The sequence below is a fragment of the Pongo abelii genome, chromosome 19 (genome assembly GCF_028885655.2).
Source record: "Pongo abelii isolate AG06213 chromosome 19, NHGRI_mPonAbe1-v2.0_pri, whole genome shotgun sequence".
Classification (NCBI taxonomy): domain Eukaryota; kingdom Metazoa; phylum Chordata; class Mammalia; order Primates; family Hominidae; genus Pongo; species Pongo abelii.
This window is the reverse complement of record NC_072004.2, coordinates 1,165,788-1,192,969: the sequence shown is the minus strand read 5'-3', so window position 1 is coordinate 1,192,969 and position 27,182 is coordinate 1,165,788. Positions and strand designations below refer to the sequence as shown.

The 27,182-nt window shown below is 46.2% G+C and overlaps 1 protein-coding gene across 2 annotated transcripts in view; it reads left to right on the top strand.

The window, feature by feature from the left end:
* The first annotated feature begins 3,846 nt into the window (after nucleotides 1-3,846).
* YWHAE (tyrosine 3-monooxygenase/tryptophan 5-monooxygenase activation protein epsilon) overlaps nucleotides 3,847-27,182 on the top strand; it is a 54,507-nt gene continuing 31,171 nt past the window's right edge. Inside the window, exon 1 of one of the 2 annotated variants that reach the window (XM_024234708.3) lies at nucleotides 3,847-4,010. Coding sequence is in view for 1 of the 2 variants with exons in the window: in XM_009251110.4 (XP_009249385.2) it covers nucleotides 3,947-4,010 (64 nt within the window). In the remaining variant the exon portion in view is untranslated. The remainder of the gene's footprint in view (nucleotides 4,011-27,182) is intronic. The other variant, XM_009251110.4, reaches the window with a different exon arrangement.

Here is a 27,182-nt window from a genome sequence, read left to right as displayed (position 1 = left end):
TGTTCATAATCCCGAATGCTACATCAAAAATGTTTCTGTGTATATTTTTGGTGCCCTATCAACCATGTCTGCCCGTTAGTTCCATGTATTGCGAGAACAGGCAGTACAGTCACAGCAGCAATCTACGTGTAGGGTTTCTGCCATCTCAGCAGTTACGTAGGAAGAGGCACTTTTGGAGAGACTTCGGCGGGTCTGGGGAGACTGTGCAGAAGCTTCTTTGCAAAAGAGACGACCGGTAGCTTCTTTCCCTAGCACAGACAGCTGCATAGCCACGGCAGCAGCCCCTGTAATCAACCTGGCAGCAGAGCTGTCTTTGTAGGTAGGTTTGTGAATGTGTGGACCAAATCCTTAAGTTGGCCACCCCTATTGGCCACTCATTGCTCTCAAATTACCTGTCTGTCTTCACTGCTCCTCTCAGGAGACCCCTACACTTACCAGTTCCGCTTTCTCGACTTCCCTGAGCTTCATCCAAATGCAATCTGGCTTCCAACACCATTTCGAAACTCCTCTTGAAGGTCACTAATGACCTAATCGCTATATCCAATGGCTTTCCCTCAGTGCTAATCTTACTTATGTCTCTGCAGAATTTAATACGACTGACACCCCCTTTATTCTTTTTTTTTCTTTTTTGATACGGAGTCTCACTCTGTCACCCAGGCTGGAGTGCAGTGGTGCAATCTCGGCTCACCACAACCTCTGCCTCCCAGGTTCAAGTGATTCTCTGGCGTCAGCCTCCTGAGTAGCTGGGATTACAGCCGCGTGCCACCATGCCCAGCCACTTCTGTATTTTTAGTAGACACAGGGTTTCACCATGTTGGTCAGGCTGGTCTCGAACTCCTGACCTCATTATCCGCCCGCCTTGGCCTCCCAAAGTGCTGAGATTACAGGCGTGAGCCACTGTGCCCGGCCAACAGCTTCCCTTCTATTTGGAATGCATGTCCCCTTTTACAACTCCTTCGTGGTCATTTGTACCTGGGTGATCCTTGGGTACCTGAGGATCTCTGATCCTCTGAACCAACATGTGCTAAAAGGAACTTTGTCTTTCTCTGCATTCCATCAGCAACTGTTCCTAGCATTCCCATTTTTTGTTAATATTCTCAGGGTGGAAAGATGGACAGTCAATTTTTATTATAAGATCTCCAATCTGGGCCAGGCGCGGTGGCTCACGCTGGTAATCCCAGCACTTTGGGAGGCTGAGGTGGGAGGATCACCTGAGGTCAGGAGTTCAAGACCAGCTTGGCTAATACGGTGAAACCCTGTCTCTACTAAAAATACAAAAATTAGCTGGGCGTGGTGGGGCACACCTGTAATCCCAGCTACTTGGGGGGCTGAGACAGGAGAATCGCTCGAACCCGGGAGACAGAAGTTGTGGTGAGCCGAGATCATGACATTGCACTCCAGCCTGGGCGACAGAGCGAGACTCCGTCTCACAAGTAAATAAATAAATAAAAATAAAAAAATAAATAAATAAATAAAGAGCTGCAATCTGATCAGCTACTTGTGGCTTCCCTCTATAGTGCTATTCCTATTTATCCTTTCCTTTCTATTTTCATTGCTCCCATGTATTACGTTTGGTTATCCTCCTCTTTAATCATTGCTATGGAATATTTGTTAATATTTCTGAAATATAACTATGATGACATCATCCTCCACGCAAAATCATACAGCTCCCTTGCCACAAAATAGGATGCAAAGTTGGGTGCGTTGGTGCAAGCCTGTAGTATCCCACCTACTTGGGAGGCCAAGGTGGGATTGCTTGAGCTCAGTTTAAGGCCAGTCTGCGCAACGTGGCAAGATCCCTCCCTCTCCCCACTTTATTTTTTGAGACAGGGTCTCACTCTGTTACCCAGGCTGGAGTCCACTGGTGCAATCACAATTCACTGCAGCCTCAACCTCCTGGACTCAGGAGATCCTCCTGCTTCAGCCTCTGAAACTGCTAAGATATGGCAGGGCGCGGTGGCTCATGCCTGTAATCCCAGCACTTTGGAAGGCCGAGGTGGGCGGATCATGAGGTCAGGAGATTGAGGCCATCCTGGCTAACACGGTGAAACCCCGTCTCTATTCAAAATACAAAAAATTGGCCGGGCGTGGTGGCACGTGCCTGTAGTCCCAGCTACTTGGCAGGCTGAGGCAGGAGAATCGCTTCAACCCGGGCGGCAGAGGTTGCAGTGAGCCGAGATCACGACACTGCACTCCAGCCTGGGCGACAGAGCGAGATGCCAATTAAAAAGAAAAAAAAAAAGGTTTTTGTAGACATGGAGTCTTGCTATGTTGCCCAGGCTGGTCTCGAACCCCTGGGCTCAAGTCAGCCTTCCGCATGGGCCTCCCAAGCGCCAGAAACTGAAGCAATGTTATGTTCACTGAGTTATTCCTGCCTCCACAGTCTTAATTTCATCTTGGTCCAACTCTTCTGTACCATGTACTCTACACCATCCTCATCTAACAAATTCCCTGCTCCTATTCATAGTGGGCCTAGGGAGGGAAGAAGGTTAAACAGGAGAAGAAAAAGAACAGTGTGAGGGGAAAGTTGAGGCGTGAAAACTGGAGCCCCCCTGTCCCTGACAACTATAATAGGGCCCAGTTCTTTTTTTTTCTTTTTTGTTTTTTTGAGACAGAGTTGTGCTCTTGTTGCCCAGGCTGGAGTGCAATGGCGTGATCTCGGTTCACTGCACCCTCCCACTCCCTGGCTGAAGCGATTCTCCTGCCTCAGCCTCCGGAGTAGCTGGGATTATAGGCATGCACCACCACGCCCAGCTAATTTTTGTATATATATATAATTTTTCTTTTGAGACACAGTCTCACACTGTCGCCCGGGCTGGAGTGCAGTGGGGGGATCTCGGCTCACTGTAACCTCCGCCTCCCGGTTAAGAGATTCTCCTGCCTCAGCCTCCTGAGTAGCTGGGATGACAGGCATGCACCACCATGCCAAGCTAATTTTTTGGATTTTTGGTAGAGACGGGGTTTCACTATATTGGCCAGGCTGGTCTCGAACTCCTGACCTTGTGATCCTCCCGCCTTGGCCTCCCAAAGTGCTGGGATGACAGAGTGAGCCACCGCGCCCGGCCAGGGCCCAGTTCGTTACCCTGAGTGTAAAAGTGTCTGAAAAAGGCCCATGACCAGGCTTGGCCGAGAAAACTAGGACGCTGGCTGGGCGCGGTGGCTCACCCCTGTAATCCCAGCGCTTTGGGAGGCCGAGGCGGGCGGATCATCTGAGGTCGGGAGTTCGAGACCAGCCTGGCTAACATGGTGAAACCCCATCTCTATTAAAAATACAAAAGCTGGGGGTGGCGGCAGGGTCCTGAAATCCCAGCTACTCGAGAGGCTGAGGCAGGAGAATCACTTGAACCCGGGAGGCGGACGTTGTGGTGAGCCGAGATCGCACCACTGCACTCCAGCCTGGGGAACAAGAGGGAAACTCCGTCTCAAAAAAAAAAAAAGAAAAAAGAAAAGAAAACCAGGGCTCGGTAGTGACGGCCGCAGATTTCAGGAAAGAAGACCTGCCACGACAGAAACCGTTACAGCCTCCGTCGTTCTTTTCCGCAGGTCGGGCCTCGGGCCCCGGTCTGACCCAGGTCTCTCGCTGGCTATTTTCAGGAGCAGTCCCGGCCGGCCCCGCCTCAGCCCTTCTCGTTCCCCGGGGGCCGCTCCCTCTCGGCACTCGCAGTTCCCGCCTCTGGGCTCCGGCACCCGCTGAGCCCACAGAGGAGGGGCGTCTAGTGCGCTGGTTCCAGCCTCTTCGGGCGCCGAGTTCCAGGACCCGCCCCCCGCGCCAGTTGCCAGGGAGCGGTTGCCATAGAGCTGAGCAGTTGTCCGCGTGCGCAGGCGGAAGTCCCGGATTGAGGCGCCGCCATTTTTTGTTGCCCGGACGCGGAGCGAGAGGCTGAGAGAGTCGGGGACGCTATCCGCTTCCATCCGTCGCGCAGACCCTGCCGGAGCCGCTGCCGCTATGGATGATCGAGAGGATCTGGTGTACCAGGCGAAGCTGGCCGAGCAGGCTGAGCGATACGACGGTGAGTTGGGGGGGCACCGGGGGGCTGGAATTCTCGGACCCTCTGCCGCCGCCCACAGAGGCCGGGAACAGGAGACAAAATGGCGGCATCGTCTGCGAGCCTGGCCCGGGGGCTTGGGTTCGGGAAGCAGGAAATGGCCTGGGAGCTCCCGGGGCGATGGGAGGCTCTGTGCCCTGGAATGTGACCCCTTCGCCGTCCTTAGCTGCAAACAACTCGCGGGCCGGGAGGCCGGGGCGACAGGGTGGAGGAGTTGGTTGTAAAATGGCGGCTGGGGGGGAGGGCGAGTCCCGGGGCGGGGGAGGGGGAGGAGATGGCGGGTGCTGTCTCCGAACGAGCCACCCTCATGGGAGCTTCTGGGACGGCCTTGGGATGTGGAGAACAATTGGGTGGGGTGACGGGGGAAGCAGCACCCGCCACATGGGAGAGAGCGAAGACCGGGAGCTGTAGCGCGGGCGCCTTTCAGGGAAATATGGCGGGTGGGGGCGGTGGCTTTTCCCCGGAGGCCCCGTGTGGGGCGGCGGCCGTGGAGTCTCACAAAGGGGAACCCTTGAGAGCGATGGGATTCGTCAGGCCTGAGGTGGGGGACAGTCCTGGATGATGGTGAGGGGAGAGGGGTGAGTGGGAATCACTGCAGTTCGTCTTCGGGCGGTGGCAGGCTCCGATGCTGCGATCGGGTGTCTTTCCCGTAGGCCGGCACCTCGCAGTGAGGGGTTTGGGGGCTTTTCCTCCTCGCCGTCTTCTGGGGAGGCCCAGAAAATCCTCACTCCCTCCCTTTCCTCAGACTTAAAACAGGAGACCTGGAAGTTCCTGTAACCTTTCTCTGGCTCCATTACCCGTGGGTTCTGATGGATAGAACCAGGAGACCAGGAGGCCACGACTCTGAGAGTTCGAGCCTTTGTAGAGCCCGAGCCTCCGTCCACCCGTTTGTAAAAACGATGACTTTACAGTTTGTGCGCACCGTCCTGACAAATGGAAAGACCTGTTGAAATAAAGTTATTTCCAATAGTGTTCAGTAACTGTATTTTGGTTAACTCTGCAGGCTCGGAATGCTGGTCTGTACTTCGTGGGGGATCTTAACCTATTCCAGGCGCTCGGCTGAGGCTGGGGTTTTTGAGTTATGAAGGTTGAAGATGCTGTTACTTTCTTTTTTTCCATTTTAAATAAATGGGTTTATGTAGAAATTTTAGTAGGTCCTCTTTGTTCGTTGTTCTTTTGCCCCTGATGGGTTCTCCAGTCCTTTTTCAGAACTTTATCGAATTTCCATTGTGTCTGTCCAGTCATTGTCAGGAAGTTTATTCTTAATCCTCCCTCCCAATCCACCTTTTGGACCACCTTTTGAAATACCCTCACATCTATAATTGTGCGATACTGTAGTATTAAACGAAAAGTCATGGGTCCTGTGGTTTTAATGCTTTTGCGTGGTAGGGTGGGGTGAGACGTGGTTGGAATCAAGTATCTTTGATCCTTAGATTTTTTTCCTAATTAAACTACCTATATTTCAAAATGTTACATAGGGCCCTTGCTTTCCTCGAAGTGAAGATTTAGTCACGTGAATAACCTCAGGGCTAGTCCCCGTTATCATCAGAAATAAGGATTCAGGGATTTGAAAATAAGACAAGGCATATTTAGGAAATATAGTGAACTAAATTTTGTCTTGTAAATTCTTAAATTGCTATTTGCATTGAACAAGGTTCCTGTTGGGAGAGGGAGGGGGATAAGATGGGGAAGTACAGCTCAAGGTCAGCTTTGTCTTTATTTCAGTGTTTAAAAAATCAAACAGATATAAATGTGCTTGTATTGGAAGTCTCCTCCTCCACCCGCTCATCTCCAGATGTTCCCCTCTTAATCTATCAGTGTTCTTGGGAGGAAACAAATTATACTTGAATGCTTTCTATTTTGTGGGTATTGGGGCTTTTTAAGTAAACTTGTGATAGCTAGAAAGGATGTGAGGGAAGGTCTTTTTCTTTTTGAAAGCTCCTTTAAAAAACCGATTTGAAAGCTTGTGATTGTAGTTTCCAAATAAAGTACAGGTTAGTGATAATTATATTTTTGATGTGAGTGGTGAGGATTTCTGACCAGAGCCCTTATTGGTTATTGAACATAGGACTCTGATACAGCCACAGCATTACAGTTGTTAATGTTAGGTGTCCCCTTCAGGATCTAAAGGGGTAAGGAAATAGGATCTGCAAGGTGAGGAGCTATTCCTGTGACTTGGGGCATAAGGTAGGGACTCAGTGGAAGGGAGAGGAGGAGGAGGAGACAGAAACCAGGAATTTCTACCTGTGTCTTCTACCTGTGTCCATTCCTTTATTGAGTGCAGTATTTTTTTGTTTCTGGTGACGAAGTTTTCCCGGAGTTCTGGTCACCAGACAACTTAGCAGGTGTCGGGGGTGGAAGAAGGTAAGACAGTGTATTGGCAGGATTTCTTTGTTGGGTACTTGTACCCAAATGCTGGCTTTCCGGCTGCTCTTTTATCTCTTACTGCAGTAGGCTTATTTTATTTTGCTTGCTGTGTTGAATTAGTGCCTAAACTTCTTTGTATTCTCATTTAATTCTGTCCTGGGGCGTTGGAATCAATTTATATGGATTATTTAACAGTACGGGAGGAAGAGCTAAGCTGTGTTCAGGAAAACGACAATTTTGGGTCACAGGAAATATTTAAGTTTGGGGCTGGGAGTTGAAGATTAAATCTAGCATCTCATCACTTTAACAGGCCAGTAGTCCAAGAATCGTTTTTACCTCCTTTGAAACCGTATTAAGCAAGTCCATTATTTCTTAGCATTTCTTAAACAGCTCTTACTGTCCCGTATATGAATTAGTACAAGAAAGTGGGGAAGAAAGGCCGGGCGGGGTGGCTCACACCTGTAATCCCAGCACCTTGGGAGGTCGAGGCAGGTGGATCACCTGAGGTCGGGAGTTCAAGACCAGCCTGGCCAACATGGTGAAACCCTGTCTCTACAAAAATAAAAAAATTATCTGGGCATAGCTACTGAGGAGGTTGAGGTGGAAGAATCACTTGAACCCGGGAGGTGAAGGTTGTAGTGAACCAGGATTGTGGCGTTACACTACAGCCTGGGCAACAGAGCGAGACTGTTGTCTCCAAAAAAAAAAAAAAAAAAGTGAGGCCGGGTGCAGTGGCTCATGCCTGTAATCCCAGTACTTAGGGGAGGCCGAGGTGGGTGGATCACCTGAGGTCAGAAGTTCGAGGCCAGCCTGACCAACATGGAGAAACCCCGTCTGTAGTAAAAATACAAAATTAGCGGGGGGTGGTGGGTGCCTGTAATCCTAGCTACTTGGGAGGTGGAGGCAGGAGAATCACTTGAATCCGGGAGGCTGAGGTTGCAGTGAGCCAAGATGGCTACATTGCACTCCATCCTGGGCAACAACAACAATAAAAAACAGGGAATATAGAGGGGAAAACTGAATAGTTTACCCTTTTTTGGGGAGCAGAGGGGTAACATAAACTACATTTGGGCTTGAGGGGCAGTTGTTGGTTTTGTCCTTTCCTAGTCTCTCCCTGTCAAGATTGGTTCCATGGAAGGTAGGATGAATTTTTGATGGTCATGTTGGATTCACTAGGAATGCATCTGTTGAGTCATTTACTTGAGAGCTGTCTTTTTTTTTTTTTTTTTTTTTTTTTTTTGTGGAGACGGAGCCTCGCTCTGTCTCCCAGGCTAGAGTGAAGTGGCACAATCTCGGCCCACTGCAACCTCCACCTCCCTGGTTCAAGCGATTCTGCTGCCTCAGCCTCCAAGAGTAGCTGGGATTACAGGCGTCCGCCACTATGCCCGTCTAATTTTGTATTTTTAGTAGAGATGGGGTTTCGCCGTGTTGCCCAGGCTGATCTCGAACTCCTGACCTCAGGTGATCCGCCTGCCTCGGCCTGACAAAGTGCTGGGGTTACAGTTGTGAGCCACTGAGCCCGCTGAGAGGTGTCCTTTTAAAACACAAGATCCTCATCTCTAGCTAGCTTATTCTGCTAGTTAGTGAAGAATAGGGAAGGGAGCATGTGTGGAATGAACTTTTTACTACGGTCTTGTTAGGAAAAAAATAGGTAGTAGTAAATTAACTTTGTTAATACGTTTAGAAGTATTTAGATTAACTACCAATTCTTTGACTGTAGGCTAGTAATTTTCCATTGCCATTTCAGTTAATGGACTAACTTTCTGGAGTAAAGTTTATTTTTCTCTTTCTTAAATGCATAGACAGAACTGAGTAATGTAGTGTTAAAAATGCCTTCTACGACTGGGCTCTGTCACCCAGGCTGGAGTGCAGTGGTGTGGTCTTGGCTCTCTGCAATCTCCGCCTCCCGGGTTCAAGCGATTCTCTGGCTCAGCCTCCCAAGTAGCTGGGACTACAGGCACATGCCACCACACCCAGCTAATTTTTTATTTTTAGTAGAGACGGGGTTTCACCATGTTGGCCAGGATGGTCTTGATCTCCTGATCTCAGGTGATCTGCCCACCTCAGCCTCCCAAACTGCTGGGATTACAGGTGTGAGCCACCGCGCCCAGCCAATTTTTGTATTTTTAGTAGAGACAGGGTTTTACCATGTTTTCGAGGCTGGTCTTGAACTCCTCACCTCAGGTGATCCGCCCGCCTCAGCCTCCCAAAGTGCTGGATTACAGGCGTGAGCCACCACACCTGGCCTGATTGTTTTTTTTTTTTTTTTCATGGATGACTGTAAGAGTGACTGATACTGCAGGCATGTTTTTTCTTTATATTTCAAGAACACTGTGTACACAAACAGTAATGACAAGCATGGAGTAAAGACTAAATTTTATTTATTTTTTTTTTTTTTTGAGACAGAGTCTTGCTCTGTTACCTAGGGTGGAGTGTAGTGGTAGGATCTCGGCTCACTGTAGCCTCTGCCCCCTGGGTTCAAGCGATTCTCCTGCCTCTGCTTCCCGAGTAGCTGGGACTACAGGCGCCCGCCATCGCACCTGGCTAATTTTTGTATTTTTAGTAGAGATGGGGTTTCACCATGTTTACCAGGCCGGTCTCTGACTCCTGACCTCAAGTGATCCTCCTGCCTCAGCCTCCCAAAGGGCTAGCATTACAGGTATGAGCCACTGTGCCTGGCCTAAATTTTTAAATTTTTTAATGGGTACATATTAGGTCTATGTATTTATGGGAAGGCTAAACTTAAAAAATTTTTTTTTTTTTTGAGACGGGGTCTTGCTTTGTGACCCAGGCTGAAGTGCAGTGTCGCTATTATAGCTCACTGCAGGCTCGACCTGGGTTCAAGTGACCCTCCTGCCTCAGCTTCCCGAGTAGCTGGGACTGTTGCACCGGCCTAGTTTTTGTGTTTTTTTTTTTTGTAGAGATGAGGTCTCTATGTTGCCCAGTCTGGTCTTGAATTCCTGGACTCCCACCTTGGCCTCCCGAAGTGCTGGGATTACAGGTGTGAGCCACTGCCCCTGGCCTAAACTTTACATATATGTATATGACATTATGCAGTACCTCAGTTCACAGATCACATTGACAAAAGTTTGTAATTTATATAACAAGATTGAAGCAGGTAGAGTGTTAGTCCCATTTTCTGGTTCAAGAAAGTGAATTTGAGAGAGATTTTTCTATGATCATATGGCTGATCAGTTATTAAATAGCAAAGCCAGAACTTAGTGTCTGCTCACCTTTAGATCGGTACACTTACTCTCCTTAGCCACTCAAAAAAGACCTCTGTTGAGTAAGGTGGTGCCTTTCAGGGGAGTAGGGGGTGAGTAGGAGTATGCTTGTTCTTTAACAATTCTAATAGCATCTGCTTCATATCTTGATGTTTGTGATGACTAATATCCATGGTGAATTGTAGAGAAAATCTTTTCACTTTCCTGAAGAAACCTGGTGGTTTTTTTCAGAGACAAAATCTTATCTCAAGGCACAGCGAAATTAAAAGGAGGTGAAGTTTAGGTGATCTCAGAATGTTTATTCGCATACAGGTTCTTAAAAAACATGGTTTATTGTAGACAGATGTCACCTCTTTAAGCAAAAGAAAAAAACAACCAAAAAAAGAAAAGTCCCAGCCAGGTTCCGCGGCTCAAACACCTGGAATCCCAGCACTGTGGGAGGCCGAGGTGGGCGGATCACCTGAGGTCAGGAGTTTGAGACCATCCTGACCAGTATGGTGAAAACCAGTCTCTACTGAAAATACAAAAATTAGCTGGTCTGTGGTGGCTGGTGCCTTTCGTCCCAGCTACCGAGGAGAGGAGGCTGAGGCGGGAGAGTAGCTTGACCCTGGGAGGTGGAGGTTGCAGTGAGCCCACATCGCGCCATTGCACTCCAGCCTGGGCCACAGAGGGAGATCCTGTCTCAAGAAAAGAAAAGCCCCGTAGTTTATCATAATGTCTGTACTGGGATATGGCTGATGCCATGCATTTCTGTAAAGTAGCTTTAAAATATTTTCCCCTCTCACTTTTATCTGTTTCTTTTTTTTTTCTTTTTTTTTGAGACAGGGTCTCACTCGGTCACCCAGGCTGTAGTGCAGTGGTGCGATCTTGGCTCACTGCAGCCTCTACCTTCCAGTCTCAGGTGATTCCCCCACCTCAGCCTCTCAAGTAGCTGTTTTTTGTTGTTGTTGTTGTTTGTTTTTAAATTTTATTTATTTATTTTATTTATTTATTTATTTATTTATTTATTTATTTATTGGAGAGATGGAGTCTTGCTCTGTCAGCCAGACTGGAGTGCTGGAGTACAGTGGCGCGATCCACCACGCCCGGCTAATTTCTTTTGTATTTTAGTAGAGATGGGGTTTCACCATGTTGCCCAGGCTGGTCTCAGAATTCCTGGACTCAAGCAATCTGTCAGACTTGGCCTCCCAAAGTGCTGGGATTATAGGCGTGAGCCACCACCCCCAGCCATCTTACTGAATGTTATTAAGTTGTTAGGTTAATGATGTAGTCATACAACATTTTTTTTTTTTTTTTTTTTTTTTGAGATGGATTTTCGCTCTTGTCATCCAGGCTGGAGTGCAGTGGCGCAATCTTGGCTCACTGCAGCTTCCGCCTCCTGGGCTCAAGTGATTCTCCTGCCTCAGCCTCCCGAATAGCTGAGACTACAGACTTGGGCCATCATGCTTGGCTAATTTTTGTATTTTTAGTAGAGACAGAGTTTCACCATGTTGGCCAGGCTGGTCTTCAACTCCTGACCTCAGGTAGTCTGCCTGCCTCAGCCTCCCAAAGTGCTGGGATTACAGGCGTGAGCCACCGCACCTGGCCAGATATACAACTTCTAGGAGGGACAAAGGTTGGCATATGATTCACTAGTGTTGTTCCGGGTAGTTGGCTAGATAGCTGTCTAATGGAATCCATTAAGGAGTAGCAAAGAGCAGCAAGAAAAATGGCTATTTTCACTATTTTTGAAATGGTCAGTTAACAGTTTGAGAAAGATACATAAACTTTTTTGAGACGAGGTCTTGCTTTGTTGGCCAGGCTTGGATTGCATTGGTGCAGTAACGATTCACTGCAGCCTCAACCTCCCAGGCCCAAACGATCATCCCATCTCAGGCTCCCATGTAGCTGGGCCCACAGCTGTGCACTGCAATACCTGGGTAACTTAAAATAACTTTTTTGTCTTTTTCTTTTTTTCCCCGAGACAAGCTCTCACTATATTCCTCAGGCTGGGATGCACTGTCACAGTTATGGCTCACTGCATCTTTGACCCCCTGGGCACCTCAGCATGCCAAGTAGCTGGGGCTACAGAAGTATACCACCACTTCTGGCTAATTTTTGTAGAGACAGGACTTTACCGTGTTGCCCAGGTCTTGAACTCGAGCTCAAGATTCACCTGCCTCGGCCTCCCAAAGTTTTGGGATTACAGGCGTGAGCCACCATGGCTGGCAAAAAAATTGTTTTGGTAGAGGCCTGGTCCCAGCGGATTGCCTAGGCTGATCTTGAACTCCTGAGCTGATGTGATCTTCCCACCAAGTAGCTGGTAGCACCATGACCGGCTAATTAAAACAATTTTTTTTTGTAGAGACGGGATCCCACTGTGTTGTTCAGGTAACTCCTGGGTTCAAGCGATCCTCCCACTGTGGCCTCCCCAAAGTGCAGGGATTACAGGCGTGAACCACTGCGCCCGGCCAGCTTGATATGTTTAGGTATTGATATATCCAAATTGACGAATTGGGTTGCCAACAAAACTTCATGGTTTGTGCTCTGACTAAATGTTAATGCTAGTCATGGCCCTAAGAACAATTTCCGATGTTCATTTAAATTTATTAAATTGTAGCAAATAATAATGAAAGTCACCATAATTTAATATCCACATGAGTACATCTTGAAAAGACAGACAATTCATAAGCTAGAACAGCAGGCATAAACTGGGATTGTCCTGGGCAACAAACTTGCCTTGTGGTCACCCTACTTAATGGCCATTTGTTACTAGATTTTCTCGTTTAGACTCATACAAAAGTTTCCTAAACTTTGTCCAGCTTTTTATCACAGAAATATCTTAGATAAGTCTCTAGGAGGTTAATTTTTTATTTTTATTTTTCAGATGAAGTTAGCCTTTGGCAGAATATAAGTCAAAGGAAAAGTGAAAATTTCCTCCTCCTAGCTCCCTCCCCCACAAATGGGAAGGTGCTAGTTAAGGATGTGGTAGTTGCTGAAAATAGAGCTTGCTGGCATTCCAAATCCTCTGATGGTGTCAACACCTAGTGTGTTGGTTTTCTTATGGCTACCTTGAGCCAGTTCTGTGTTTAAAAATATAATAGACCTAGGTGTTGGTAGTAGTGTCCTAAGCTCAGAGCTTTCCCCACATACGTTTTATTTTTTTATTTTTACAAGTCTCTTTCATACCAAATACCCACATAAAAATTTAAAGGCTCAGCCATATCTTGTTACAACTGTTCTGTTTAGAATGCCAAATTCTGTAGTTCAGACCATCTGACCATGATCCTGGTTTATCTGTTCTGAAATTTTAATCTTGAATTTATTGCCCTTCCAACAATCTACCATAGTAGCTGGACGGATCTATTGTTGGTGGGCTTGATTTGTGATCAGATGAGGATTTTATCGAGCTAAAGCAATATGAAATGTGTTTAACTCTTCATTCATATCTGAAGTTGGAAGGGGCTGCATTGCTGAGAGTGAGGACAGTGTTTCATCATTTGGCAGATGTGGTAAATTTGCCGCCACAGAATGCACAGGAATCACTGGCTTCTTATCTTCCGAGTGGGGGTTAGTGATGTCTCTCTTGCCTGCTAATTGGCAGGGTGGTTACGAAATTTTGGGCTTTTGTAAACTGTAAAGTGTAATGCTTGTCAGTACTATTTATTGTGAGACAGTCTTATCTAATGTGAAAGGTCAGGTAATTGTTTTTGTTACTGCTGTGCTAGGATCATATTAGATGATAACCTACCTTTTTGAGTTATTCTTGGCAAGTGTACGCTTCTGGGCTTAGTCTTTATGTAAGATCTACACAAAGAAATATTCTCAAAATCCTTAATCTTACATCTGTAAATTTGCATATCCAAAGTAAAGGTCGTCCAGATTATTCCCAAATAATAATTTCGTCATGTTGAGCTGGTATATAGTTGTTTTGATATTAATTTTAGATTAATGAGACTTTCTCCTTAGCAAACGTAACACTTTTGTCTGAATTTGGGATGAAAGCTGCTGTAATATGAAAATGTAGGCTGGGCACAGGGGCTCACACCTGTAATCCCAGCACTTTGGGAGGCCGAGTTGGGTGGATCACCTGAGGTCAGGAGTTCAAGACCAGCCTGACCAACATGGAGAAATCCCATCTATACTAAAAATACAAAATTAGCCAGAAATGGTGGCAGACGCTTGTAATCCCACCTACTCGGGAGGCTGCGGCAGGAGGTTTGCTCAAACCTGGGAGGCGGAGGTTGCGGTGAGCCAAGATTGTACCATTGCACTCCAGCCTGGGCGACAAGAGCAAAACTGTCTCAAAAAAAAAAAAAGAAAATGTAAATAATTGGCCAGGTACGGTGGCTCACACCTGTAATCTCAGGACTTTCGGAGGCCGAGGCAGGCAGATTACGAGGTCTGAAGATCAATACCATCCTGGCTAACATGGTGAAACTCTGTCTTTACTAAAAATATAAAAATTAGCCGGGCATGGTGGTGGGCGCTTGTAGTCCCAGCTACTCGGGAGTCTGAGGCAGGAGAATGGCGTGAACCCGGGAGGCGGAGCTTGCAGTGAGCCAGGATCGCGCCACTGCACTCCAGCCTGGGCAACAGAGCAAGACTCCATCTCAAAAAAAAAAAAAGAAAGAAAATGTAAATCATTGTTAAATATTTGCATTTTAGCCATCTCAGATTACTTAAGAAAAATGGTGTTAGCTGTGACCAGTTTTGTGAAATGTGATCCTAAAGGCATAATACAAGCCTTGGACAGTGAATGGGTTTTGATTAATAGAAAGCTACTAAATACTACTTAATCCCTGGGTTAGTCAGTTGAGGACTTTGTAGGACCTTGGAGTGGTTGTTGTGAACACCTTTATGTTGAAATTTGAATGTTGTGTTTAAGTGTTAGTAGGGGCCACGTGCAGTGGCTAATAATCTCTGTAATTCCAATACTTTGGAAGGCAGAGGCGGGAAGATCCCTTAAGCCCAAAAGTTTGAGACCAGCCTGGGCAACATAGCGAGACCCTGTTTCTACAAAAAGAAACAAAATTAGCTTGGCCTAGTGGCATGTGTCTGTAGTCTCAGCTACTTGGGAGGCTAAGGTGGTAAGATGGCTTGAGCCTGGGAGGTGGAGGCTGCAGTGAACCATGATAAGACCACTGCACTCCCACCCAGGTGACATAGTGAGACCCTGTCTCAAAAAGGAAAGAAAGATTTAGTGGGATTAATGACTTATATTTGATTGTAATAGGTTTACTTGTAAAATAGTTAACATTTATGATAGGATTACTGTGAAATTTTCAAGAACATTATTTGACCAGAAAATATTGTCACTGTTGTATGACAGTTACGACAGTTTTTGTAGATTTTTAGAAACACATTCATGAGTATGAAATACTTAATGCAGAATATACTACTTATGACACATTAAAATATTAAAGTGTTGAAATTTTGATAGGGGTTTCTTAGCTCATCAAAGAATTGACATACCTGTAATCTCATTGCTTTTGGAGGCCAAGGTGGGAGGTCATTTGAGGCCAGGAGTTTGAGACCAGCCTGGGCAACATTGCAAGACCCCGTTTCTATTAAAAAAAAAAAAAGGCTGGGCGTGGTTTGCTCACGCCTGTAATCCTAGCACTTTTTTTTTTTTTTTGAGACAGTCTTGCTCTGTCGCCCAGGCTGGCGTGCAGTGGCGCCATCTTGGCTCACTGCAAGCTCTGCCTCCCGGGTTCACACCATTTTCCTGCCTCAGCCTCCCAAGTAGCTGGGACTACAGGCGCCCGCCACCACACCCAGCCAATTTTTTTGTATTTTTAGTAGAGACGGGGTTTCACCGTGTTAGCCAGGATGGTCTCGATCTCCTGACCTCATGATCCGCCCAACTCGGCCTCCCATAGTGCTGGGATTACAGGCATGAGCCACCGCGCCCGGCCAATCCTAGCACTTTGGGAGGCCGAGGAGGGCAGATCACGAGGTCAGGAGTTCGAGACAAGCCTGACCAACAGGGTGAAACCTCGTCTCTACTAAAAAAAAAAAAAAAAAAAAATTAGCCGGGCGTGGTGGTGGCGCGTGCCTGTAATCCCAGCTACTCAGGAGGCTAAGGCAGGAGAATCACTTGAACCCGGGAGGCAAAGGTTGCAGTGAGCCGAGATACTGCCCCTGCGCTCCAGCCTGAGCGACAGAGTGAGACTCTGTCAAAAAAAAAAAAAAAAAAGGCCAGGTGCAGTGGCTCACTCCTGTAATCCCAGCACTTTGGGAGACCTAGGTGGGCAGATCATCTGAGGTCAGGAGTTCAAGATCAGGCTGGTCAACATGGTGAGACCCCTGTCTCTACTAAAAATACAAAAAATTTAGACGGGCGTGGTGGCATGCGCTTGTAATCTCAGCTATTCGGGAGGCTGAGGCAGGAGAATCGCTTGAACCCGGGAGGTAGAAAGCTGCAGAATGCCGAGATTGTGGCACTGCACTCCAGCCTGGGAAACAGAGTAAGACTCCGTCCCCGTCTACTGCCCCCTCCCCCACCAAAAAAAAATCCTTAACTCACTCAACCACTTGAGAAAACAAGTCAAACTTCTTAAAAATCTGAATGGAAAGTTAATCCTTCTACTAAACCGAATTGGACCCAAGGGTTATTTGTGGTCATTTTCTTCCTGAGTATTCCAAAACAGAATTTTAAAGTATTTTTTATTTCAGTGTCTTTTCTAATTCCATAAAAATTGTAAAAAGATTTAGACTTTGATCTACCTCTTTTTCCTGTACTTAGTGTTTTAGGTCATTGATCTCTCCAGCCTCTTATTTTCTACCTCAGCTTTCACTGGAGCTTCACCTGTTTGGTTCTACTGCAGCCAAACATGTTTACGAGGGAGTATCCTCGTAAATTGAGAGGAGAAATCTCCCATTCTGATGGAGTAGGGGATTACTCCCCCACCCCCAATATTTTTATTTTTGTTTTTTAATCTTTGTGTCATTCCAACTTTAGTATATGTGCTGCCAAAGTGAGCACAACCCTGCCCTAAATATTGAGACCGAAGGGAAAAGTATCTTTTGCAGTCAAAATTGTAGAATCTTGGTAAAAGATTGTCTTGTTTTTGTTTCTTTTTAACCTAGCAGAAGCTGATTTGGAAAGAAGTCTTGAAGTTTCATAGAAGGTTACACAATTCATGTTTTCCTTTTTTTTTTTTTCTTTTGAGACGGAGTCTCTGTTGCCCAGACTGGAGTGTAGTGGCGCGATCTTGGCTCACTGCAGCCTCCACCTCCTTGGTTCAAGCGATTCTCCTGCCTCAGCCTCCTGAGTAGCTGGGATTACAGGCACCTGCCACCATGCCTGGCTAATTTTTGTTTTTTCTTCAGTAGAGACAGGGGTTTCACCATGTTGGCCAGGCTGGTCTCAAACTCTTGGCCTCAGGTAATCCACCCGCCTTGGCCTCCCAAAGAGCTGGGATTACAGGTGTGAGCCACCGTGCCTGGCTCATGTAGTTACTTTTAGAGTGAGGAGAGGTGCCTCTGTTTAGGCTGGTATATGAAGAGTAAAGTTGTCCTTGAGTGTCAAGATTATTGTCTTTTGAAAAGCCTTAATCAAAGTATTAAAGTATTAAAAAACAAGTTCCCAAACTCATTTGACGAATACTTATTGAATGCCAGCTATGTACCAGGCACTGTTCTATACACTTTAGACACTTGGGATTCATCAGTGAACAAAATAGACAAAAGATCTTTTCAAGGACTTTATATTCTAGTGAATGTATAATTGCTTTCGGAGTTATTCTGTTCCTATGTGTAATTAAGAGTTTGTTTAAATTAGTTAGCACCAGTGGTGTCTGGTATATTCAGGGTACTGTATCAGGTGCTGGGTGTCCCATATTAAAGACTGTGTTTTCTTCACTGACTACTGGTGTAAAATGGTACTAACAAATTGAAAAACCTGTTTAAAGTGTTTCATTGTGATGATAAAACCCTGTAATAATAATACCATCTGCTGTTTATTGCCTATTTCTCTAACTTGTCATCCAAACAGCCATGCAAAGTACTACCCGTTTTACAGATAAGAATCAAGTACTTGAGGAAAAGTGACAATACATTTGAAACGTTACTGGTATTCTGCCAAGGCTGGTGCCCTGCAAAGCTGGTACTCCTTCCACTTCGGTATTTCTTGTAGGCTGGTGCCCTGCAAAGCTGGTACTTGTTCCACTTCGGTATTTCTTGTGTGTAAACGTCAGTCCAAACTGCTTGAGGCTTTCTTTTTTTTCTTTTCTTCCCCCTTTTTTATGGAGACTGGGGGTCTCTGTGTTGCCCAGGCTGGTCTCTCAACTGGGCTCAAGCAGTCCTCCTGCCTTGGCCTCCTAAAGTGCTGGGATTATAGCAGTCTTTTGGCTTAGCTTCTCTCTGAATAGTGTTATCTTTAATGTATGAAGAAGACAGAATGGAATATAGGTTGAGTATATTTTCCAGGTAACAGGTAATGGAACTAGCATTGGAATAGGAGTCATTAAATTTAGGAGCAGGCCATCTCCATTCTCCCTCTTCCTTTCTTCCCTCCTTCCCCCACCCTCTGAAAAATCTACATTGTTTTTAACTCTTTGATACATGCAGGGGTCCCCGGTGCCCAGGCCATGCACCCATACTGGTCTGTGGAAAAATTGTCTTCCATGAAACTGGTCCCTGGTGCCACAAAGGTTGGGGACCGCTGATATATGGGACCAGAGCTTTATAAATGGCTGGATAAGAAGCTCTGGGAACTTAGTAAATTGCGGTATGGTGTTGTACTTTTTCTTTGTGTACCTTTTCAGTAGATGACTTTTCAGGCATGTAGTTGGGAGGCCTGGGGGACTGATCACAGGGGATCTTGGTGTTTTCCTCTAGACCAGTTGCTGGTAGCTTTTCATGTTCTCAACAATGAATAACTGTACATCATTAACATGGTCTTAATGCCTTTATCTTATTGCTGCAGATTTCTTCTTAACCTTTACCTTTTTTGGTTTCAGAATGCTGCCAACATTTCTTTATTCATTTTATCTTTACTTTTTTTTTTTTTTTTTTGAGACAGAGTCTTGCCCTGTCACCCAGGCTGGAGTGCAATAGAGGGTGAGCTTCAGTCAAGGAGTTGCAGGCTGTAGTGTGTTACGGTCATGCCTGTGAATAGCCACTGCAAGCCAGCCAGGGCAACATAGGGAGGCTCCTTTAAAAAGAAAAAAGAAACCTGAAACTGATTTTTAAAAAAATTTCTTTGGGAGGCCAAGGCAGGCAGATCATCTGAGGTTGGGAGTTCAGGACCAGCCTGACCAACATGGAAAAACCCGTCTCTACTAAAAATACAAAAAAAAATTAGCCGGGCTTGGTGGCGCATGCCTCTAATCCCAGCTACTCCCGGGAGGCAGAGGCAGGAGAATCTCTTGAACCTGGGAGGCGGAGGTTGCAGTGAGCCGAGATAGCGCCATTGCACTCCAGCCTCAGCAACAAGAGAGAAACTCTGGGCTGGGTGCAGTGGCTTACTCCTGTAATCCCAGCACTTTGGGAGGCTGAAGCGGGTGGATCATAATGTCAGGAGTTCAAGACCAGCCTGGTGAAACCCTCAAAATACAAAATAAACGTCGTTCTCCTGCCTCAGCCTCCCAAGTAGCTGGGACTTCAAGCGCCTGCCACCATGCCTGGCTGATTTTTTGTATTTTTAGTAGAGACAGGGTTTCACCGTGTTAGCCAGGATGGTCTCGATCTCCTGACCTCGTGATCCGCCCGCCTCAGCCTCCCAAATTGCTGGGATTACAGGAGTGAGCCACCGAGCCCGGTCGAGCATAAATCTTTTTACATGTGTACTCTTAATGTTTTGAGATGTGGTCTCCCTCTTGCCCAGGCTGGTGTGCAGTAGCAAACACACCTCACTGCAGCCTTCACCTCCTGGGCTCAAGCAATCCTCCCACCTGTGCGTCCTGGGTAGCTGGGACTACAGGTGTGCCCACCATGCCTGGCTAATTTTTTTTTGACACAGGGTCTCGCTCTTTCTCCCATGCTGGAGAGCAGTGGCTGGATCTTGGCTCACTGCAGCCTTCCCCTCCTGGGTTCAAGCAGTTCTCTGCCTCATCTTCCCGAGTGGCTGGGATTACAGGCACCTGCTTGACGCGCGGCTAATTGTTTTGTATTTTTAGTAGAAATGGGGTTTCACCATGTTGGCCAGGTTGGTCTTGAACTCTTGACCTCGTGATCCATGCACCTCGGCCTCCCAAAATGCTTGGATTACAGGCGTGAGCCACTGTGCCCAGCCCTCTTCGGCTAATTTTTTAAATGTACGAAGAGATGGGGTCTTGCCATATTGCCCAGGCCGATCTTGAACTCTTTGGATCAGGAAATCTTCCCACCTCAGCCTCCCAAAGTGCGGAGATTGCAGGAATACTCCATTTTCTGAAAAGGTTTATTAACTGTTTATAATACTAGCAACTTACGAATGTGCAGCACAAAATTTAACTAAAAACTGGTGTTTTAAAAAATTTAAACAAGGGCCGGGTGCGGTGGCTCATGCCTATAATCCTAGTACTTTTGGGAGGCCAAGGCAGGTGGATCACCTGAGGTCAGGAGTTAAAGACCAGCCTGGCCAACATGGCGAAACCCCATCTCTACTAAAAATACAAAAACTAACCGGGCGTGGTGGCACGTGCCTGTAATCCCAGCTTCTAGTAGGGGCTGAGGCAGGAGAATTGCTTGAACCCGGGAGGTAGAGGTTGCCAGGAGCTGAAATTGCACCACTGCACTCCAGCCTGGGCAACAGACTAAGACTCCGTCTTAAAAAAAAAAAAAAAAAAAAGAAAGAAAGAAAATTAAACAGTATGTGAAATAGTTTTTCCATTTTTTTTTTTAAACGGAGTTTCGCTCTTGTTGCCCAGGCTGGAGTGCAATTGCGCAATCTCAGCTCGCGGAAACCTCGTCCTCCTAGAATCAAGCAATTCTCCTGCCTCAGCCCCCAGAGTAGCTGGGATTACAGGCATGCGCCACCATGCCTTGCTAATTTTGTATTTTTAGTAGACATGGGGTTTCTCTGTGTTGGTCTCGAACTCCCGACCTCAGGCGATCCATCTGCCTCGGCCTCCCAAAGTGCTGGGATTACAGGCGTGAACCACCACGACCAGCCAGTTTTTCCACTTTTGTTTTGCCCTTTTTTTTCTTGAGACGGAATCTTGCTCTGTCACCTGGGCTGGAGTGCAGTGGCATGAGGTCAGCAGGTTCAAGCAATTCTCCTTCCCCAGCCTCCCAAGTAGCTGGAAACAGTCATATGCCAACACACCTGGATAATTTTTGTATTATTAGTAGAGATGGGGTTTCGCCATGTTGGCCAGGCTGGTCTCGAACTCCTGACCTCAAGTGATCCGCTGGCCTCGACCTCCCAAATTGCTGGGAATACAGGCATGAGCCACTGCGCCTGGCCTGTTTTTCATTTCTTACTGCAAAAGATGAATTTAAATGTAAAGTCAATAGTACAACCATATCAAGTAAACAATGAAAACTACTGGCCAGGCGTGGTGGAGCACACCTGTAATCCTAGCACTTTTGGGAAGCCGAGGCGGGCGGATCACAGGGTCAGGAGATTGAGATCATCCTGGCTAACACTGTGACACCCCGTCTCTACTAAAGATACAAAAAAAAAAAATTAGCCTGGCCTGGTGGCGGGCGCCTGTAGTCCCCAGCTACTTGGGAGGCTGAGGCAGGAGAGTGGCCAGAACCCGGGAGGCGGAGCTTTCGGGCAGAGCTTGCAGTGAGCGGGGCTTGCGCCGCTGCACTGTAGCCTGGGCAACAGAGTGAGACTCCCTCTCAAAAAAAAAAAAAAAAAAAGGCCAGGTGCGGTGGCTCAAGCCTGTAATCCCAGCACTTTGGGGGGCCGAGGCGGGCAGATCACGAGGTCAGGAGATTGAGACCATCCTGGCTAACACGGTGAAACCCCATCTCTACTAAAAATACAAAAAATTTGCCAGGCGTGGTGGCGGGTGCCTGAAGTCCCAGCTACACGGGAGGCTGAGGCAGGAGACATGGCGTGAACCCGGGAGGCGGAGGTTGCGGTGAGCCGAGATTGTGCCACTGCACTCCAGCCTGGGCGACAGCAAGACTCCGTCTCAAAACAAACAAACAAACACACACACACACACACAAACTACTACTTACTGCTGGAAGTAACTTGTCAGTGGTTTGAGTCTCCTTTAATAACTTTTTCTTTGCTCCAGTGCGTGCCTATGTGTGTTTTTTTTCTTTTTTCCTTTCTTTCTGTCTTTTTTTTTTTTGACATAGTCTTGCTCTCTCGCACAGGCTGTAGTACAGTGACCCAGTCTGGGCTCACTGCAGCCTTGACCTCTCATGTTCCAGTGATGCTCCCACCTCAGTCCTATGCCTGGGACTGCAGGCGTGCACCACCAGGCCTGGCCAATTTTTGTATTTTTTTATAGAGACAGGATTTCACCATGTCTCCTAGGCTGGTCTTGAACTCCTGAGTTGAAGCGATCCACTCGCGCTGGCCTCCCAAAGTGCCGAGATTACAGGCCTGAGCCTTTGCGCTCGGCCTTCCTCGGTGCATTTATGTTACGTTTTGATTAGCTGATAGTTTGAAATTCCCCTCCCCCCTTTACGTGCATTCTTGAGCCTTTCGTGTTTTATTTACTTACTTATCTTTTTGAGTTTATTGATTTATTTATAGATGAGTCTTGTCCTCTTGCCCATGCTGGAGTGCAGTGACACAATCTCAGCTCACTGCAACCTCCACCTCCTGGGTTCAAGGGATGCTCGTGCCTCAGCCTCCCGAGTAGCTGGGATTACAGGCATGTGCCACCACGCCTGGCTAATTTTTTCTATTTTTAGTAGAGTTGGGGTCTCTCCATGTTGGTCAGGCTGGTCTCGAACTCCCGACCTCAGGTGAGTCACCCTCCTCAGCCTCCAAAAAAGTGCTGGGATTACAGGCGTGTGCCACCACACCCGGACTAATTTTTGTATTTTTAGTAGAGGTGGGGTTTCGCCATGTTGGACAGGCCAGTCTGTAACTCCTGACCTCAGGTGATTGTTAGCTTCCCAAAGTGCTGGGATTACAGGCGTGAGCCGCTGCGCCCAGCCTCTTGGACCATTTAATCAATATGTATTTCTTTAGCATGTATGGGGAGCAACTTTCCCCTTGTGAGTAATAAAATGGTTACTTATAATAACCTGCTATGGAAGAGTTACAGTCTAATCAGGCAAGCTGTGGCTAGAAACCAGAATGATGATTCCTAGCTTATAATACAGGAATTGTAGAGAAGGGGAACAAGGGATTGTGTGCTGTAGTTGTCGGGGAGAACTTGAGTAGTAGGTGAGACATTAATTGGGGGGTAAGATTTGGATGTTGGGAGAGTGAGGTTCTTTGGATATGTTACCAAAGGCACAGACATGGGATTAAACATGAGATGTAAGAATGGAAAGTCTGGGTTAGAAAAAATGGAGCTGTATTCTACAAAAGGCTTTATCAGACTTAGATTCTAAACTCTGTGTTCTTTATTTAGTTCTTTCCTACATCAGGCACATTAACACCCCCACCCGTCTGGATTCCAGTTTTGTTTTTTTGTTATTTAATCTTGGAAGTGAGGCGAAGAAAAGAAATTAAACATAAAATTGAATTCATATTATATGCCAGACAATTTACTCTACAATCTCATTTTAAACTCTCATAACTCAGGGCTGGATATCCTCCATGTTATGGATGAGGAACAAGCTCCTAGATATTAAGTGGCATACTTGAGGTCAAATAGCATATGAATAAGCAGGAATGAAAATCTAGTCTGGGCTGGGCGGGGTGGCTCACGCACTTTGGAAGGCCAAGGCAGGCAGATCACTTGAGGTCATGAGTTCGAGACCAGCCTGGTCAACATGGTGAAACCTCGCCTTTACTAAAAATACAAAATTTAGCTGGGCGTGGTAGTGTGCGCCTGTAATCCCAGCTACTTCGGAGGCTGAGGCAGGAGACTCTTGAACCCGGGAGGCGGAGGTTGCAGTGAGCCGAGATCACGCCAGTGTACTCCAGCCTGGGCGACAGAGTGAGACTCCGTCCCAAAAAAAAAAAAAAGTCTAGTCTTCTAGTCTGAAACTTTCTTTGCTGTAACTGGTGTTTGCTGTGCTGTGGTGGTACTTTCCTGTGCTGTTTCCCAAAGTGTGTGTCATTTTTGTCTAATAAAAGTGCACGTGGTATGTGGGTACTACAATAATAGTCAAAGTTACTAGATTAGAATAGGGCCTCTTCAGAAAAGCTTCTTAGTACTTGCATTATTTTCTGTTTACGGTATTCTGGTTCTTTCACCGTACTGAACACAAAGTATAATTTACATGTCAAGCAACTAATCCTGTTCATTTTATGCAATTTTAAATCTTTGCTTAAATTAAAACAAGTTCCAGGAGTGTTTCCTAAATCTTGTCCAACTGTTTACCTCAAGTACTCCTTCCTTCGTAACTCATCGTAACACACTCCAGGATACATCCCAGCCTTTTGCTCATCTTAATTGAGTAGAACTAGTGATCACTATTCTTGCATTTTGTCTTTCTAAGAAAATATGATTTAAGATTCCTCAAGCGACAGATTTGACATTTTGTTACATTCTTAGATTCTTTCCATGTTATTTACTATTAGAATTAGTGTAGTTGATAATTTTTTTCGTCATCCGAATTAGAAGTTTTGCATATATGAAATCTTCTTTTGAGGCAGAGTCTTGCTGTCTTTGCCCAGGCTGGATTGCAGTGGCGTGATCACAGCTCATTGCAGCCTTGACTTCCTGGGCTCAGTTGATCCACCCACCTCAGCCTCCAGAGTAGCTGGGACTACAGGTGTGTGCCACCATGCCCAGCTAATTTTTTGTATTTTTAGTAGAGACGGAGTTTTGCCGTGTTCCCCAGACTGGGCTTAGACTCCTCAGCTCAAGCAGTCCGTCCACTTCAGCCTCCAAAAGTGTTGGGATTACAGGCGTGAGGCCATGTAAAATCTGAAGTGTGTCTTAACATCCCATGGAGCTCTTGGTGATTTGGAAGTACACTGACATATGAGTATAGTCAACCTTAAAGTGATGACATTGCAAACTTTGAGCAGGCTTCAAGCAGCTGAATTAATTATGATAAAATTAAAATTGCCAAATTTGGGCAGAGATTTAATGTTTAAAAACCAATATAAGTCAGGTTAGCCATCCGAGAATGTTTCGTAACTTTCTTGGGGATCATACTGAATTTCTTTTTTTTTTTTGAGACAGAGTTTTGCTCTTGTCGCCAGGCTGGAGTGCAATGGCACAACCTTTGCTCATTGCAACTTCCTCCGTCTCCCAGGTTCAAGCGATTCTCCTGCCTCAGCCTCTCGAGTAGCTGGGATCACAGGTGTGTGCCACCATGCCCGACTAATTTTTGGTAATTTTAGTAGAGACGGGGTTTCACCATGTTGGCCAGGCCGGTCCTGAACTCCTAACCTCAGGTGATCCACCCGCCTTGGCCTCTCAAAGTGCTAGGATTACAGGCGTGAGAACCACCGTGCCTGGCCTGTACTGAATTTCTTTTATAGTTAACGAGTAGTATTGCTCCTGAAATTGTCTGAGTCAGGTTTTTTAGACATGCTTTTTAGTACAGAACTGATGCTGCTTCCCAGATTATTTTGTCAGTGTGATAGAGAAGGTGCGTGATAATCGTTTTAGAAGAAGTTTTGCTCCATCTTTATATTTCTGAATAGTAACAGGAGAGTTGTCATGTGACTAGCAAGGTATTGGGACCTTTTAGAAATCAGTAAGGCAGAATGTTGATTGTCATTGAATTATCTGTGAATTGACTATGTTTAGTGATTGTCAAGCTTTTGCCTAATTTTATTCATTCCTTGGAGGTTGTCCAAGCTTAATCAGATTATTTGAAAGCCACACAATTCCTGAGCATTCTCATATGTCAGCCTTCTGCAGAAATGTCCTCAATTATTTCATGGGGTCAGAAGTATCCAATTGAAGACTGCTTCTCACATGTAAATCTAGTCATACATTTTCTCTGATGACTCCTTTTTAAGAAAATACCCACAAGGTAAATTTCTTAGTAAGTAGCACCTTGTTTCTCCCCAACAAACTTGCATACTGTCCCCGCCAAACCATAACAACAATTTGAGACTTTTATTTTGAGACGGAGTCTCGCCTCTGTTGCCCAGGCTGGAGTGCAGTGAGGCGATCCTGGCTCACTGCAACCTCCGCCTCCCGAGTTCAAGGAATTCTCCTGCCTCAGCCTCCCGAGTAGCTGAGATTACAGGCAACTGCCACCATGCCCAGCTAATTTTTGTATTTTTAGTAGAGACGGGATTTCACCATGTTGGCCAGGCTGGTCTCGAACTCCTGACCTCAGGTGATCCACCTGCCTCGGCCTCCCAAAGTGCTGGGATTACAGGCATGAGCCACTGCTTCCAGCCAGGAAGTCTTTTACGTAGTAAGACATTTGAGTTTCATTCAGAGAGATGATGTTTCCTAGGAAAAATGAAAGGTCATTGGCTAATTGATTAGCCTTTATATAAAGCAAGCTCAGGACCTTTCCAGAACCTAAGTGACTGAACTCTTTTTCTTTTTGAGAGACAGAGTCTTGCTCTGTTGCCCAGGGTGGAGTGCAGTGGCATGATCATAGTTCACTGTAGCCTCAGACTCCTGGGCTCAAGCGATCCTCCTGTCTCAGCCTCTGGAGTAGCTGGGACTGACTACAGGTGTGAGCCACATTTCCGGTTCTAATTCCTGATGCTGTGCCCTTTTTTCCCTTGGTGTGATTGGTTTTACTGTTCTTGGGCTGAAGAATTTGTTTCTATGAGCACTCTGGTTACGAAGTCATTGAAGTGTCATGGCTAAAAGCTCAGACTCTTAAGTTAGATTGTCTGGGTTTGAGTTTGGGTTTTACCATTGTGTCACTTTAAGAACATTACTCTCAGCTTCATTTTTCTGCCTTTAAAATCAGGATTAGGGCAGGGTGTGAGTAACCCACGCCTGTAATCCTACCACCTAGGGAAGCCGAGGCAGGTGGATCACCTGAGGTCAGGAGTTCGAGACCAGCCTGGCCAACATGGTGAAACCCCGTCTCTACTAAAAATACAAAAATTAGCTGGGCACGGTGGCGGACACCTGTAGTCCCAACTACCAGGGAGGCTGGGGCAAGAGAATCACTTGAACCTTGGAAGATGGAGGTTGCAGTGAGATTGCACTTCAGCCTGGGCGACAGAGCTAGACTCTGTCTCAGAAAAAAAAAAAAAAAAAAAAAAGGAAAAATTAGGGTTATGACACTATATGCTTTGGTAAGAGGAACATTAATCCTGTCAGCCAGTACAGAACCTGCTCATTTTTCCCATGACAGATTCTGAACAGTTTGCTTTTTTCCTGACCCTGAATTTCATTAGAAGCTGTTAATTGTGCCTTGTGACTTGTCAGCCTGATAGGTGGAGACCTGCTCCTTTTATGATTTTGTACTTTGTGTTTATCAGAAACTGTTGAAGCTTAGCAGAGACTTGTTTTACTATCCGGCAGGGACAGTCTTGGGAAAATCAAGTTTACTGGGATGTTGATGTAAAGATATTAGGGGTATGAAACTAAGCTTTTTGTATTCAGGA